At 37.1% G+C, this 18,295-nt stretch overlaps 1 protein-coding gene across 1 annotated transcript; it reads right to left on the reverse strand.

Annotated features, from left to right (window-relative positions):
* Positions 1-10,463: 10,463 nt before the first annotated feature.
* Positions 10,464-17,786, reverse strand: LOC140235334 (sulfotransferase 1A1-like). The gene is made up of 7 exons (XM_072315361.1): positions 17,780-17,786; positions 17,067-17,249; positions 16,213-16,340; positions 14,897-15,146; positions 12,465-12,559; positions 11,736-11,937; positions 10,464-10,596 (listed from the first exon to the last, which is right to left on the reverse strand). The coding sequence occupies exons 1-7, from the start codon at positions 17,784-17,786 to the stop codon at positions 10,487-10,489; spliced, it is 975 nt and encodes a 324-aa protein (XP_072171462.1). The 3' UTR covers positions 10,464-10,486.
* Between the last annotated feature and the right edge of the window lie 509 nt (positions 17,787-18,295).

The raw sequence follows: 18,295 nt of genomic DNA on the forward strand, positions 1-18,295 counted from the left end.
TTAGTCGCAAACTGATTTTATTTGAATGAATGACAAAGTCTCTCTTTTCTACCTGCGTAATACAAATCCAAGAACACAGGTCGGCAGAGACAAAGAATCATTTCACTCATGTAAATGCTCATTATATCCATAAGCTCGGAAGTCGATGAAATAACTCGCCTTATATGCAAGTCTGCATCAAGTCGTTTTTCTTGATCAATTCCTTCTACCTTGAGACACGTTCACACGATTTACATCTCGCATTTTTTGCGCTTCTCAAATCTTTCTTTTTATCAGTGACAAACTCGTCGAAATCACTGTTTGATTACTGAAAAAAAAATGTGGTTGGAGTGAAATGAAGATTAAGATGGGTTTGCACTGTGTATGCACATCGTGCGCTGTGATTTCAAGTGCAGTGCAAGGTGCTGGTGTGAGTGCTATCTCAGCACTAGCCCCGACGATGATTCCGAACTTGAAATTAGTCGGTGTTAGCAGGTTGACTTCAAAGTATGACGTAGTGAGTAGTGGGGGTTACTCTTGTCGAGTGACGTCTGCTGAACCGGTTACAGCTCGTTATTCCGAAGGTTCGTTATTCCGAAGGCTCTTCAGTCCGAAGATTCCTTATTCCGAAGGTTCGTTTTTCCGAATTTCATTTTCGGATGAACAAATCTTCGGAATAATGCCACAAATGTTCGGATTAACGAACCCTTTTTCATTTTCGGATTAACGAACCTCTAGGTATAGGGAATTTGCGTGTTTGGGATTAACGAACCTTCGGAATATCAAACCTTCGGAATAACGAACAGCGCCCTCCTGAACCAACCTCCACTATTCTGGTAGGCGATTCGAGTGTTTTTCCCTATTTGCTAACACTTACCTCAAGAAGTATCAAAATTAATGGAGACCAAAGCCATGCAACCATGGACATGTACGTGGGTCTTGCACATCGACACCAACATCGAACTTGAAATGACGTTTCAAGTTCGGTGTTGGTGTCATAGTTCACAGAGTGTGAGCTTAGTATTCAAAGTCAGTGGTATTCACTTTGCATTGCAGCATATGTGGCTTTGATAAAGTCATAAAACGGCACAGTGCCATCACACCTGTTTTTGCAGTTGTTAACATTCGTACGGCTACTATTCGGGATTTCGGTCTGAGAAGTAGAAGGTACAAGTTTGCCTGGTCCCAGGCAAAATTATCTAGCATTTCATCCCGGCACATCATCAGTTGAGCAAAGGTTAAATAGTGGGTCCAAAAGGGGTATCAGCAAAGGAATTGATACATATAGAACATTGCTGTAACATCATAGTTGACACTGTTCTTCTGCACTTGCACGCAAACTTGTCAGAATATTTAGAGTGGCTATCGTTCTCGTCTCTCCGTTATAAACATTAATCTCATTCAAAGTCGCCACCGCTGGGAAAATCTACATCATTGCAAGAAAATAGAAAGAATTCAAGGAAAACCTAGTAATAGTTACTTGCGCCAAATTTCAGGCAGTCGACAGTGTTTGATCACTTCAAATAACCACACGGCGCCTCGGATCTTGCATGCAATGAGCATGTAATGGCTTGAATTTCAGTTAAAATGCGGCTCGGGTTTAACAAGGGGACAGCGGAGAGTGCGTGCGTCGAATCCAAAATCTCACGCGTCGTCTCGCGGAGATACATAAAGGCTTTGCTATGCGTCTTAATCGTCCGCTGTCAGATTTCATCCATCGCAATGGAACGAAACAAAAGACGACGAAATCTGAAATAACAGGGAGATAAACGACACGATAACGTCATGCGATGATATCCTAGACGTCGAACAGTCAAGGCCAGGCTTCCTCACGACAGCCAGGTCTTAGTTTTTTAGTCTTGAAACTACTGTAACTGTAGATGGACCCCTTTTCAAAGGTGGCAATGGCGGCTTTGACATTTGCCAGCCCAATCACGAAAGCGACACTTCACCTCAGTGGCCCCACTGACACCCTTTTTCTAGAGTCTTGGCAATTTTTCTAACCTTCTTTTCCCAAGGTGGCTTCATAGTATCATGTTGTTTACACCATAACACTTGCAAAGCAAACGTGTGACGCACGGATATACTCACTTTTCACCGTATCTAATCGATAAGCATTATATAAAAACAATGATTATATGTATACAATATAAGAATGTTGAAAGATTGAATGAAGCATTTGACAAAATGATTAAAAATCTTGGTAATCATGTAAAAATTGGTGAATTATCAAAGGGCTTCACATAAGAGTCAAGAACACTTGATAAAGGGTGACTTGCCCGAAAAATTGTGTGTCAAAATAAACTATTAGTATTGATAGCATGAACATGAATCCTATTTTATTTATTTTCATTTATCTATTTACTTATATTTATCACTCTAAATATATACACCATTATGTCCCCCCAAAAAGAATTACAACGGGAACCTCCGCCATGATATCTTTAAAAATAGTGAATCAATCAAAATACAAATTCAGAGTATGAAACTATAACTCATTGCCCACATCTTACAGAAAACCCCATTCGATTTGCTTCAGTGGTCAAAGAGAAATGAGGAATTTTGTAGAGGATGTCAAGAATCTCTTCCCTCCAAGTTCTGTCTACGTATTCACACACAAAAGCATCGAAGTGCTAAACTTGGAAGAATCAGACTCATGACATGCTTTACAACTTTTCACATTTCTCTGTGACCGCTTAACCAAACTGAATGGGGTTTTCCGCAAAACAGGGGTGTGGAGCCCATTTTTACAAGTGTCTATTATATCACCTTGCAATTTTTTTTCTAAGTTTGGTAAATTTGACCGTGCAAGTTCAAGAAAATGGGGAAAATGTGAAAATTGGGCCCAAACTTGGTCCCTTCCCACCCCGGGCCCTGAAAGAGGGAAGGGAGCTCCACGGATCCACCACATGCAAACTTAAAACTACATGTCACCAATGATATCACCAACTATTCTCTATCACTTCCGGTTCCAAAGAAGAAAATTTTTATCCACTCCTGGTTCGTAAGAGAACTTTTTTTTTCAAGATTCCTTAATTTAGGGCTATTGAGCTATCAACAGTGTTATTCGCAGAAATTTATATCCCATCACCTTTAGTAATGCTACCTGCCAATTTTGATGAAAATCTGTCATGAAGATTACAAGAGGAATCTGATAATATTAAAAGTTTATGCACAATGTACGACGCATGCCTGGCGCCGGAATATGACTGGCCTTTGGTTCAGGTATAAAGCTAAAACTGTCTTAGAATAATATATTATTTTATGTACTAGATCGTAGACTTCAAGACATGATAGTCCTGCTAATACACAGGGAAAAAACAATCTAAATATAGAGAGGTAACAGAATTTATATTTCAATATTGTACTCTCCAAATGTATGAATACTACCGATACGATATGCGAAGTGGTGAAGAATAGAAAAGATATTCAAAAAAACGAAGGATCAAAGATGCTATTGACACATTTTTTTTTTTTTGTATGACAACTACAAATGATATAATAGCGGTCAAGACTCAATAGAGTTTAAAGGTCGAGCCAAGAACACGTTGCAAGAAACGAAGTCTGCAAATATTCAGAGTAAATGCCCTAAGATATTTGGTTGCTCGTTTTTTTTTTTTTCTTTTCAAAATTGAATGTTCTCGTTTGTTTTCTCTTTGTTTGTTTTTTTTTCTGTCACCTAAAGCAATAGAGCTAAGTGCTACAATAAGTACGTACAGTAACTGTATAGATTCATTTTCTTTTTAATGGAGGATCCTTTAGCTGTTGCAGTCAGATAAAAAAAAAAATGACATCAAACATATACACTTTACATAGATCCTTTTTTCACCATTTGCGGTCACTGAATATTCAGTCTCAGTGTGTGTGTGTGTGTGTGTGTGTGTGTGTGTGTGTTCGTGTTTTAATGGAAGTGAAGTACAAAGTACTTAAGCTATTTTCGAGTCTGTGCTTACTTGGTAAGCTCAGTACACAATTCACATGGCTATATAGATATTGGCACGCACAATTTTGGGCATGACAGGGCAGTGTGCGTTGGCTCTTCCAACATCTCTTCATCCATCAGCCATCTCTTCCAACATACTTTAAATGTGTGTATTGTTAGTGTCAAGGTGTACATGTATTCTTGAGGGTCTGGAACGCATTGGCAGTAGGCCTATATACGTAAGTCCACTTAACTAGGAGCTGGGGAAAGCAAAAAAGCATGAAGACTTTCCCCCAATTGTCTGAACACCTGGTATTCTTTTCAAACAGTTATCTTTCAACCTCTGAGATGATGAAATGAGATGATAAGGTTTCAAATGAAATTGAATTCAAACTTTGTATGTATATTCAAATATATATATATATATATATATATATGTATATATACATATATTTAATTTTTTACAGAACATAAAGTCATAACAACGTATGCAAATAAGATGTGTGTTTAAAACGTTCAGTGAAAAATAGAGGACGTAACATGAAGCAATGCTTTATTATTAGCCGTTTCCTATCGTTTGACTACAAATGAATGGCTGCATACATTAACATCACCACCACTCCTGGAGCTCCTAGCAGCTGTTGCCATGCATACTTTCAGCTGCAGGTAACTTATCCCTGTTTCTTTGATATGTTTGACAATGGAATTCCCGTTATATGACTCGTCTATGACTCGTCAATATGCATCATATTTTTTTAAACAAAGAAAGTTAGCCCATTGTGTACAGCTCTGTGATAAATATTTTCATAAATACGGCAAATTAGAAACATATAGAAGAAAGAATTTAAGTTCACTGCATTAGCATTAAGTACTCACATCATTATGTCTATACATATCGATGAAATCTAAAAAGGAAAGCTTCTTGAATATATGGCCGCGTCCAATATGGACGCGTAGCCTTCGTGATAAGTAAGCAGCACTATCTGCTGCATCCACGTGGTACCTGGTTGAACAAAGAGATATGATAATAATTTTCTTTTAGATAATAGAATACAGGGAGCATGGGCTGAGGAAAAATGATAATATCATCTCCTGATACGTTTTTGCTTCGAACAATTTACAGAAAATCATTAAATGAAACACAAAATGAAAGAGTTTTGAGCAAGCATAATAATAATAATTATATATATATATATATATATATATATATATATATATATATATACATATATATATATATTATAAATGTATACATAATGATAAAAAAATGGTAATGCATTTTTGGCCAATAAAGAATGAGTTTGTTCGATTCAAATTTTAAGCGGCCTCCGCCTTCTTTAGGAGTCTTGACAATGACGGTATCTTCATGTCTTCGTGGAGCCAATACGTGAATTCTCAAAATGTTTTTACACCACACACACACACACATACACACACACACACACACACACACACACACACACATATATATATATATCATATCATATGTGTATATTTATCATAGAGGAATTGATTGCTTGACAGATAGACACACAGCTGTAACGCTAAATATCAAAATGCGAAGTGAGTTCGTGTTCCCCTAAGTTATGCTGAGCAATGTTGTTTGCTATATAGAGGCCGACCCCTCGACCTTTCGACCCAACGGTGTGACGAGTAATAGTCTTCAAAAGGCATCGAGCCGTTTTACTGCGGCACATGGGGAAAGAAAAATGATCTTTGTAAAATTGTAGTCCTCATGCAAAGAACAATTACGTGTTTTTTTTTTTCCGAAACCGATATGCCCTTTGTATTTGTATAATCATTATAAGAAGACTCAAAGCGATCGCAAAGGCACGATAAGGACAGGGCGACCAGGACATTTATTTTATCAAACTTACCCAACTTTAGATAGGTGACGATAAAGACATCATCTGGCCTCACTTTGAAGTTTTCCAAATGTGAATCTGTATAGTTTTCCTACAAGGTATTCTTGTCAAATTTGATATGTAATTTTTATATATCCATTTTGTTATGATTGTGTGATTTTGTAATTCACTTGATTTTTTTTTATTTGTTGCTGTAAATGGCATTCATTTTTTTACAAATAAATAGTGAAGTAGAGAAAAAAAAAGAAAAAAAGTTCTCCAAAGCTTTTAAGGGGCGAGGGGGCATGGTGTTTGCCATAACCACACCACGATATTCATGGCATTTTTCTTTTACCGACAGAGGCACTTCAAAGGGAAAGATGGGTTGTTCACTTTTGGGAGTTCCCTCTGAGTAAAATTGGAAGGAATAAAATGTTATGACATGTGGGTATAGAGAAAGACAAGGAAAAATCATCAAAAGCTGGGAGAAAAAAAAAGGAAAGAAATGATACACTTATAAGCATATGTCTACAAATTTCAAAAACTATATCTAAGAAAGCACAGAAGACTCAAAAGAAATATTTTATAGTCACCTCTGGTAATTGAAGTTATCATTGTAGCTGTATATATTGAGCAGCAGCGATGGATTAAGCTGAGATTCCGCCGACTATCTCTGCAACAGACTATCTCTGCCTCTTCGCAAAACTGTACAGGTCATAATTATGTAGGGCCACTGGCGACAGTGAACGTGACAAAGTCAAATCCCTATCTAAACAAGTTCTAAATCTTTAACGATTTTACTTTGTCAACAGCCAGTGGGCAAAATGTCCTTGTGAGCTACCTCACCTCATGCGTCTGCGTATGTCTATTACACCAAATGCAGTGCGCTGAATAACCACCTCTGTTACCTCAGTGACTTGACCATTGAATCACGCATATTGGGTAACAAGTCATTTAATCTATATATCTCTCTCTCTGTATGATATATATATTTTGTTCGGTGAAAAAAAAGCAATCAAAACAACTCATTATTAAACGTGTATTCAAGTATACTGGTCATCTGACCCTGAGGAAAAAAAAAAGAAACTGCCTTCGTCACGTGGAGAGGGTGTATAATAATATATACATGTATATATACATACATAATATACACATTGCGGCGCTCGTGAATTCGGAAGAGAAATCCTTAGTATTAGTATTGATGATAGCAATAATCATAACGAGAGTGATAACATTCCTTCCCATCTGGTCACTAATGTAAACAGGGAGATTCGGTGAAAATTGAAACTAATGGGGAAACTTTCTAACAGTCTAAGCGATGACAGCATCACTTCATGTAGTTTGAGTTTGTCATACTGTGAAATGAAAGCGATATAAAACTTTGAAATTTCATAATTTCTTCATCTTGATTGTTTCATGAATGTTTTAAATTCCAGACCAGTTATGCATTAGTCTGAATCCTACAACAGTGAAAATTTGATCAAAATCGGATGAGATTAAGGAAAGTTATGGAATTGTGAAGTTTTGCTAAGTATCAAGGCTTTGCTTTAAGAAACAGAATATCAGCAGCGATCACCATAGAACGCAATGGAATGAACATTAAACGAAGTTTGTTACTGAATACACAAATCACGTATAACTCATACAAGTGACTGGTTACAAGAGTCTAAAGTCGTGATGTAATTTCCATTATGCTTTCATTCAATCATAAACAACATGTTTATGATGAACTTAGTCTGAAATCGGTAAGATTGATCGCGTAAAAAACACATAAAGAAATATCAAGTGGTATAATATAATCAAATTTAAGTTTGTCTCACACCGTGGATACTGCATATTTGAGCAGTTCGACTAGACATAACCTACAGTTGAAAATACTCAAACAATGGGTTACAGTTCGTTTTTTCCGAGCGTTCGATATTCAGAGTGCTCGTTAATCCGAAAACAAAATAAGGTTGATGATTCCGAATGTTGATTAGTAGGCATCATTTGTGTGTGTGTGTGTGTGTGTGTTCGGATTTCGGAACTTTATTTCATTTTTGGGTTAATGAACAGTATGAATACCATTTTTTTCCCATTTTCGGATTGATACATACACACACACACACACACACACACACACAAAGAGGCGATTATGTCATGACGGACAGACACTCAGACATAGTCATTGAATGTTTGGATACAACAACATGTTGCTTATTTTGGACACAGCCCCAAAATCCAGACCACTCATGTAAACATGCAGTTATCATCCCACAAATCTCTGATCATTTATTTTTACGAGTGCGAAGCTTTGTTAGTATGTGATAATTATACAGGTATAGCAATTATCAAACAAATAACAAAAAATCATTAATGTAAACTATGAACAACAGAGGGCCTAACAAACTTCCTTGTGGAACGCCACATTCGATTTTTTTTTCATAGAAGAATCAGAAGAAAAACCAAAAAAATCAAAAACATGTACATATTGAAATCTGTCAGATAAACAACTCGTGAGCCATTGCAAAGCTTTTCCACGAATACCATAATGGGATAACTTAGAAAGAAGTATACCGTGATTAATCGTATCAAAAGCCTTTGAAAAGTCCAGGAAGATGCCTATTGTATTCGAAAATGTATCAAGTGCATGTGTAATCTTTTCCACAAAGGTAAGTAAAGCGTGGGTGGTGGTGTGATTTTCTCTGAATCCAAATTGAAAATTCGTAAATATATTACTCATATAACAAAAATATTGACAGTTTGGATATATACTATTTTTCCAAAATTTTGGAAGTTAATAACGATATTGGTCTGTAATTATTGACATCATTCTTCTCCCCTTTCTTATGTATAGGCATAACTTTGGCAGCCTTCATCTGATTTGGTACAAGCCCAGTCATAAGCGATAAATTAATAATATGTACTAAAGGATCTATTATTTGAGGAATTATATTTTTCAACAAATAATTATCGATTCCATCGCAACCTGGGCTTTTCCCTTCCTTCAAATTATAAATAATATCAATTTCTTCATTATACGTGGGGTCCAAAAATATAGTTTTAGGATTAGGTATATCTAAAAAATCATAAACTACTTTATTAGATGAAGGGATATTTTGTGATAGATTTTTCCCAATCAATGCAAAAAAAAAAAAAAAAAAACCAAACAAAAAAAAAAAACACACACACACACACAAAAAAAAAAATCATTAAAAATTTCGGCCATGCCAGCAGGTACATTGCTCGAGGTATTACCCCATCGTACTTCTGAAATACTAGATACATCATTAGATGTATTCATAACATCTTTTATTATTTTCCAAATATTCGTCATATCGTTTTTATATTTCATTATCTGGTTAACACAAAATTTGCTCTTTTGTAAACGCAATAAATTAATAAGCGTGTTTTTATAATTCACATATTTTTGTCTATTTTTGTCTGTGGGGTTGCTCCTATACTTATAAAACAAATATATATATATATATATATATATATATATATATTTCTTTTTTTTATTAGGCGATCTTAAAAGTGATTTGGTTACCCACGGGAGTCTTGGAGTTCTTTTGTAACTACTTTTCCTTGTACAAAACGGAATATGTTCATCAATTTTAGAAGTGATAATTTTCATGAAATAATGATAACACAAATCAAGATCGGTACTATTGTATACAAAAGACCAATCAATATCTTTTAAACTATTTTACAAATCAATAAGATTATTGGACGTAATCTTACGACGTCTCTGATAATTATTTTGCCTAGGAGTTAACTTAACTGGCACTTGTGTAAATATAGAATTATGATCAGAAATGTCGGATAAAACAATACCAGACTCGGGAATTGGGAGAATGTTACCAAAAAAAAAAAAAAAAAAAAAAAATATATATATATATATATATATGTATATATGTATATATATATATATATATATATATATATATATATATATGTATATATGTATATATATATATATATATATATATATGTATATATGTATATATATATGTATATATGTATATATATATATATATATATGTATATATGTATATATATATGTATATATATATATATATATATATATATATATATATAATCTATTAAAGTGGCTGATCGGTCAGTAACACGGGTGGGCTTAGAAATTAACGGTAATAAAGAAACACACATTAAGGTTTCTACAAATTCTTGGGAAATATGTTGGGAGTTACATGTCATGAGATCAGTATTAAAATCACCAATTAAATATACATGTTTATTTGTAAAAATAGAATTCTGCATTAAATTTTGTACATACAATAAAAAAATCATTCGGATTCGATCCAGGGGGTGTGTAAACAACTCCAATAAATATGTTTTTCTCATTGGGGTTTACCATTTCAACAAAAAGAGATTTAACTACATCAGTCATGACATTCAGTTCTTCGTGGATAGAATATTCAAATTTGTTCGAGATATATAAACCCTCGCCACCACCCATTCTTTCTTTTCTATTTCTGTACACGAAATCAAAACCGGTTATAGAAAATAAATGACTTGTATTGGGAGTCAACCATGTTTCGGTCAAACCTATAATTTTTTTTTTTATTTAAACGTATACGATGAAAGAAAATGTATATGTATGTATCAAATGATACATCATGATATTGAAGTTATTCAAATCTATGTTATGATATCATATTAAATGATACTTCATGATATCAAAGTTATTCAAATCTATGTTCAAATCTATATCTATTCAAATCTGTTGCCTGGAATTTCATTCGAATTGAAATTCAAGCCCATAGCCCCTCATTTTCTCTGTGTAGAGTTCGTCAAACCGTCGGCTCTGGTCTTCCGTGAAGTAATTTTTCCAGTCGCCTACAACACCTGTCAAAACAAAACAAAAAATATCATAAGGTTTTATCAGTAATCAGACAATGGCAGCAGATATCATTGATGAAGAGATGTCTTGACTGAGAGACAGAAGCCTTATCAACTCCCTGTGTTAATGCGAGAACAGTTTTAAGAAGTTGCATTAAGTAAACTCTTGAATATTATGACGCAACACTTCACATCAATATCAACGTTAAAATATCACCTTCTTATGTCAACGGCGCTCTTCTCTCCGAAGACCTGCTTTATTAAGATTGTAGTGGCGAAGCCAGAAAACGTTATACTATGATAATGGTCGCTTTGCTTTGCTAGCCCGATTCATTTTGGCAACATACACTGCAAAAAGTCCGGTGGTAATTATGAAACACCGAGCTGGTGTTAAATTTTCGGTGCTCATTTGTGATGTTAGATCAACACCTCCGGGTGTCACTTCAAAATATATAGAATTGTTTTTTGAATAGTTTTTTAGTTACTGTTTTTCTTGTTGATTTTCAATTTCAACAAGACGATGAAGAATTTTCCCATAATGTACTTGATTTCTGAAAAAAAAAAAATGTGTGAACACATTAACATCACAGTAGCACCAGTTGGTGTGATCTCCTATTGAAGCTGGACGGGTGTTATACCATTGACATTAACAACAACAATATCAAATCAACACCATGCGGTGTCATTGTTGAATTAACACCAGCGCAGTGTCAAAAAATATCACCCGCTGCAGTGTCAAATTAACACCATAAAGTGCCAGGTGAACACTTTTCAACACCATCACAACATACTTTCTACACCTGTGGGTGTGGTCCTCTACTGACACTTGATCGGTGTTAGATATAACACCCGTGGTGTTAAATCTAACACCGATGTTTTGCAGTGAACGTACGTCGCCAAACAAGATAAGAAAGTCGTATTGTTGAAGGCTGTGTCCATTTTCCTGTTACTCTTTTTTCGTTACCATTTTGATATACTTTTACGCGTGCCCCCCCCCCCCACACACACACACACAACTACATACACATACAAGGATTTAAAACAAGTAACACTTTCGTGAATTGCCATTTGTGACGTCATATTCTGCCTCCAGAACATTGAATTCACATGGCTGGCAGTAATGACACAGAATGTTCCATTAATACCTTTCCGCATGAAGGACGACGAACTCTTCTTTTCCTGCTCCTTCTGAGCACGACCCACTTTGGGCACGAAAAAGTCTGGGTTCGCACTTTTGCTTTTCTTCATCGCGCCAAAAGTGGAGGCCTCCACAATGCGATTGATGACGTCATCAGAGAGGGATTTGCCAATGAAGCGCGCCACTCGTTCAACTGTTCCACGGAGATCCTAGAACAGACAATAGGATTATTAGCGTGCTTATTCCATGTTTGGTATCGTCGACACCTAACTACGTCATAGAAAGAGAGAGAGAGAGAGAAAAAAAAAAAAAACCCACGTAGACTTTTATGCGTAGTTTATTTGTACAGACACTTTTGTGTATTTTGTATAGCATTGTTTCAACGAGTATAACAGTGCTTGGGAGATCCAATTCCAGTAGCGAAGAGCAGTTATACAGTGAAGTGCAAGCTTTATTCATTTTGATACTCTTTTCAGGGTATGAAATGCATGTTTGTATTATGCCATATTGAGTTATTGAAATATCTTTTCTTCAACTTGCTCTGGGTTTTAATGTCATTCTGCTCCACACACGTATATGACCGGTATGATAGTTTTAACGTTTGTGTCTTGGGGCGGGGAGGGAGTTGCGTAGTGGGGTGGTTGACGTGCATATCTATTATTAAGCCTGTAGTTGTAGGCTGCCTGCTTCCCTTGGAAAGGAAAACTACAAATTTGAAGTCTTTAAAAACAAATACCTTCTTCATGTCTTCGTACTTGAGGAAGAGCACGTTGGGGTAGTTGCGTCTCTCCCACCATGGGAGCACATTCTCAAACCACGACCCTTGGGGAGCTTAGGAAAATAAAACCAACAGCAAAATCGATGGGTTTTAAATTGTACACCTCACGAGGAGTTTCTGTCATTCCCTATCTAAATTTCTTTTCGAAAGTTTGTCTGTCATTACTCTTTTTTTTTTCAAATCAAATTCAAATCCAACTTTATTTCAATATCACTTTTTTTTAATACAAGTTCAAGGAAAATAAAATATACAATGTAATACAATAATATATGAACATATACATGTGAAGCTATTTGTTCAAAATAATTGTGTCATATCACAGCATTGATGCATGCATGAACGTTAAATTAACATTTATAACTGCCTAATATTGTACTAATATCGTAGGACAAAAGGTTTATTCTTCATCTGGACTTACTTGCAAGCTAAGCAAGTAGCTATGTGGAGGCAGCCCTGGCCACTCTAAAAAAAAAAAAAATCAACGTTATGAATGGAGAAATACGAACATGACGTACAAGTTTGTGGCTTTATGGCACAGCGCATGTTTCTGATCAAAAGAACTCTTCACTGATAATGAGACAATTTGCCTGAAAAGTCAAATATTCATTGAAGTTTTCTAAGTCACTGATATTTAAAGAGCATTATGATAGCAGGGAGATGTTATAGATGGAGTGACAACTCTTCGTAGTCCATGCAAATGTTTGGATTCTAAAACATTACAATCATGACAATGGATGTCTAACACTCCTCTTCGCTTTGAAGTCATGCTCGGCGCTGCTCTAGCTCCAAGACGAAATTCGGTCAAGAAGAAAATGTTTCACATTTCATCAAAAATTGCAAGCTATATTTCAACACAAAATATGAATGAGATAGTAGAATTTATCTACAAAAATCAAGGAAAGAATTCAAAGATATCGATAAGCATTTCCGTATCGTGCGAATAGACATAAAACGAAAATTATGTCCTCTAAAATAAGATAATATCACTCCTTGATACTCACATTCGCGCATGTTAGTTTCTAACTTTTATTCCGCCATATTTGATCTGAGTGTTCCACCGTGTTTTTCTACCGGTTTTTTTTTTTTTGTGTGTGTGTGTGTGTGTGTGTGTGTGTGTGTGTGTGTTTTCAGTGCATTCGGATTCGCTGCTCCTATTTGAAGCACACACATTCACTGCTGCTAGGACATCGAAAGAGAGAGCGAACTGCAGCAGGGGAAGTATTTTCTGCTGTGAGTGCGCTAGTCCTGATAACTGATCCGCTCTTTTGGGGCATAACTTCTCAGCAGCAGTGCCGGGCATAACTAAAGGACATGGCACACGGAGCACGGGAACGGCAACGGTCCGGGTTTTTGTTTGTTTGTTTGTTTGTTTGTTTGTTTGTTTGTTTTTTTGCAGCGGTGCGCCAAAAGGAACCATGTCTCGTTCTGTTGCAACATCACTTCCCCGCTAATAAGTTTGTTTATATACAAATGATGCACAGGATAGAGTGTGTTAGTGAAGGTGCGGCGCGCTCGAGAGTATTGACAATGGTGCGACATGCACGAGGCGCAGCCGAGTGCATGTTTGCAACCGTTGTCAATACTCGAGAGTGCGCCGCACCTTCACTAACGCCACGAAATAATCCTGTGCATCATTTGTTTTATAAAATGGGTCGAAAACTAACAGTATATTCACATACCTTTGTGGGTCAATACCAGTCAGCTACATGTAGCACTCGCTAAAAAGTCAAGATGTCCGAAGTTCGTCCCAAACATTTACGCACGTCGCACTCGGAAATCCCGCACATAAGTACTGTACAGGTACGTACGTATAAGAGTATACATACGCCACGTACTGTTATGCACAAGAAAGGCCGCCGGCTGTTGTGGCAGCCCGCGGCCCGAACTATATAACTCAGTTGTTTACAGGATTGACAGCGCGTATAGTAGCGCGTGACGCACTTGTAACAACTGATTGAGTGCGCACTGCTAGTGTAAACATTGTGACGTAAGTCAGGCCAGGGAGGTGGAAGAGAGACTCTTCTTAGTGCATACCTGAAGAAATTAATGCACGCACACGTGACTCATTTCAGCGCTTCCAATTGGCTACATTCTTGAACCCATTTTATAATACAAAATAAATCTTCAAGTGTTGATGTTCTTGCTCTTGATTTTGACATAAGAATAAAGTTTTGGGTGATTTTGCACCATGTAATTGATTTTTGACAACAGAACCAGACATTGCTCCTTTATAGGCGCACCATAGCAAAAAACCGGACGGTTGCCGTTACCGTGCTTAGTGTGCCGAGGCTTTTTTACCGACTGACGGAGAGCAGAAGTTCATTATCCATCTGTAACACCTCCCTGATGATACTGTGACTAATCTATTTTCTTCCCACGTTTATCCTAACCTCTTTCAGCGATGAATTCTTCGAAAAAGACCTCCCAAGAGTCGTAGGATGGAAGACTGCGTACGAAACGACAATAGTGAAAGACAGACACGGCGGTATCCTTGGGGTTTCGCGCCACGTAGATGACCTTGGCTTTGGGTTCGTCCTTTCGGATGTCCTCGGGTAGCCATGACAACCGGCAATGCGACTTCAAGATACGTGGAGACGGCATCTCGCTCACTACGTCTGCCATCGCTGGAGCTTTGCTGCGCTGGTATTAAAAGAGCGCATGTCCGCATACATTGCGCGCTACCTCGTTCGGTTTCAATTGACACATCTATATCATCATGATGATAATTATTGACAAGAATTGACTCCACTTTACACAGATCTGTGAAGGCCATTTTCGGTAAGGAAATTAATATCTGCTAGAAATCATGGAGAATTTCCCCCAAATTATCTTATAGTTATAGAAATAAAGAAACTCAAGCAATTTTCCTTCGAACCATCATGCCAGCAGATGATAGAGGTTCAATTTAAACTTAATTCGAATTCAAATCTAAATCTATTTTACCTTATCAACAGAACACAAATGTAACGTGGAATGCAAATGAAATGACGATACAGTGAAATTGATTGACACGTATCATTAAAAACAATATTATTATGCTTGCCATAACGAGGAAAGCAAATTTCCTGGTTAAGACATTTTCAATGAAAAATGGATGGACCTAAGCAGCGCGAGCAATGTGCGTGTTGACTGCATGATTATCAACAGCTGCATTTACCATCCTTACCATCATCATGACCATTTAATTCAGTCGACGTATTGTTGTTGCCATTCAAATACTTTCTTTTGCTGTCAACATTCACGCCCCCCCCCCCCCCAAAAAAAAAAAGATTTTTTTTTTGTTTCCCTGTCTCCTTGACAATGGAATCTCTGCTGGAAAGATCACAATGTTTCACAGTGTGAAACACAATGTGAAACGTAGTGTGAACACACCATCATGTTACATTCGAGGGTTTTAACACTATGAACACATTGTGAATCACCGATTCACAGTGTGAAATAAAACATTAAATGTGAACACACTGTGAAAACCACACCACAGTGTGAAATCATCCATTCACATTGTTAAATTCGAGCGTTTTCACATAACCGACTTATTTTGTGAACACTGTGAACACTCTTTTGGGATGCCTCGTCTCCAGTTTTTCCAATATATTTTCTAATATTCTGTCTTAAATCAAACTATTTATTCTGGAGAGCACCGCCATAAACTTTTCTGTATACAAAAATGTGAAAAAAAATTAAATTCACGGTATTGAGTACTCACATCGGTATGATTAAAGATATCAACCATATCTAAAAAGGGTACCATCTGAATTATATGGTCCTCGTCCAATTTGGATACATCCCCCTCATGATGAGTTAGCAGCAGTATGTGCTGCATCCACGTGGTACCTGATTGGGCAAAGAAAGATGAAAGCTTTGGTTAGATTTTCTCTTTGATCTCATGATGATAGAATACAGAGGAAATATAATGATTTTATCATCTCCTATAGTACGTTTTGCGTCGAATATAAGGGAAATATTTGGATGAAACACAAAATGAATGAACTTTGAGCCCGGACTTTGAGCTGGCAAATATGCTCAAAGTTGTCAGTAATAAATCATTCGTTTCTGGTCAGTTTTCCCTTTGTTTGTTTTCATATATATATATATATAGAGAGAGAGAGAGAGAGAGAGAGAGAGAGAGGGAGAGAGAGAGAGAATGCGAGAAGGGGTCTCGACCATTTACAGCACCAGTGTAGCTCCTTCATTATTTATATTCAGTGCGAGAAGAAGAGCATTCACTAGCTACGTCCACGAATGCTTTTCTTCGCACACTATACATACATATATATATATATATATATATATATATATATATATATATTGTTTATCTTAAGTGTTTATGTGAATATAATTACGTATGCATTCATGAAGTATATACCAAGTCGCCATATTGCGCCACACGGGGAGAGCATGATTGTCGTATAACTCTAATGCCGCTATGACAATTATTAATTACTTCTCTTTCCTAAGCCGATATACTAAGTATTTTCGTGTATCATAAGGCGTCTTAAAGCAATCGCAAAGGCGCGATTAGGACAGGACGATTTAGAAACATTTATCAAACTTACTTACCCGACTTTGGATAGGTGACGAGAAAGACATCATCTGGCCGCACTTTAAAGTTTTCCAAAGCCTTTAAGGCGCGAGGGGACGAGATGTTTGGCATAACTACACCACGATATTCGTGGCATGTCTCTTTTACACACAAAGGCACTTCGAAGGAAAAGATGGATTCATCACTTTCGGGAATTCCCTCTGCGTGAAAATGGAAGTAGGAGTAAAATACTGTGACACATGCATGTATGGAAAAAGACAAGAATAAAATTATCATATAAAGCGGGAAGAAAAAAGAGAATTTTATAGTGAAGGTATAGTAAAAGGTATATCATTAGAAAACACAGAAGGCACAAAAGAAATATTCCGTTGTCACCTCGGTTGCTTGCAGTTGCCATTGTAGCTGTAAAATGAGAAGCCGCGATTCAGTAAGTTGTAACTCCCCTCTACTGTATGTGTGACACCGATTACTGCCTCCTCGCGAAACTGTGAAGGTCACGTGTAGGGCCACTGACGACAGTATGAATGGGGACAAAGGTCAATCCTCCATTTCCACAACGAGGTTAAATTCAATAGAACGATTTCTCGTCATTTTGTCAACAGCCAGTGGACGAAATTCCCACCTGAATATATATTATCAAGAAAGTTTGTGTACAAGTTATATTCTGCAGATTCGCGTTTTGCTAATTTACTACATCTGCCAACGATTGCATTAATGTAGTAATATCTACCTCTCATGGTAGCTCTTTCCTTGTTGTCACTGTTGTTCTAGAGGAACCTTATCGTCATTATCATTATTCGAGCGATGCAAACTTGGGTCAAGAAGGCCATTAAGGCCCTGTCACACTTCTCCGGGCAAGCCTCAAAACTCGTTCCGGGTGAGTCGCGGAGGTTTGCCCTCAGAGGTACACGAAGAACACCAGTAGGAGGCCCTTAGCGGCAGCACCTCGCAGGCAACTCCCACGCAGGTACTTCGCAGCTGTAACGCAGGTACTTCGCAGTCCCCGTATGTCGCTCGTAACTGAAAATGGATCGGTTTCGAAGCTCTCACGCAGGTCACACGGAATACACGTAAGTAGCAGGTAAATAGTAGGCGTCTAGCAGGTAAGACGCAAGTACGAACTCGCCAACATCCTTGTCCGCCCGCAGAAAATTCTCCTGCGTGTTGGAAAATCCCTACTCGCAACAAGCCCGCGTAGCTTTTTACCCGGAAGGGTGTGACAGGGCCTTTATAAACGATTGGCGGG

Source organism: Diadema setosum, chromosome 11, assembly GCF_964275005.1.
Source record: "Diadema setosum chromosome 11, eeDiaSeto1, whole genome shotgun sequence".
NCBI lineage: Eukaryota > Metazoa > Echinodermata > Echinoidea > Diadematoida > Diadematidae > Diadema > Diadema setosum.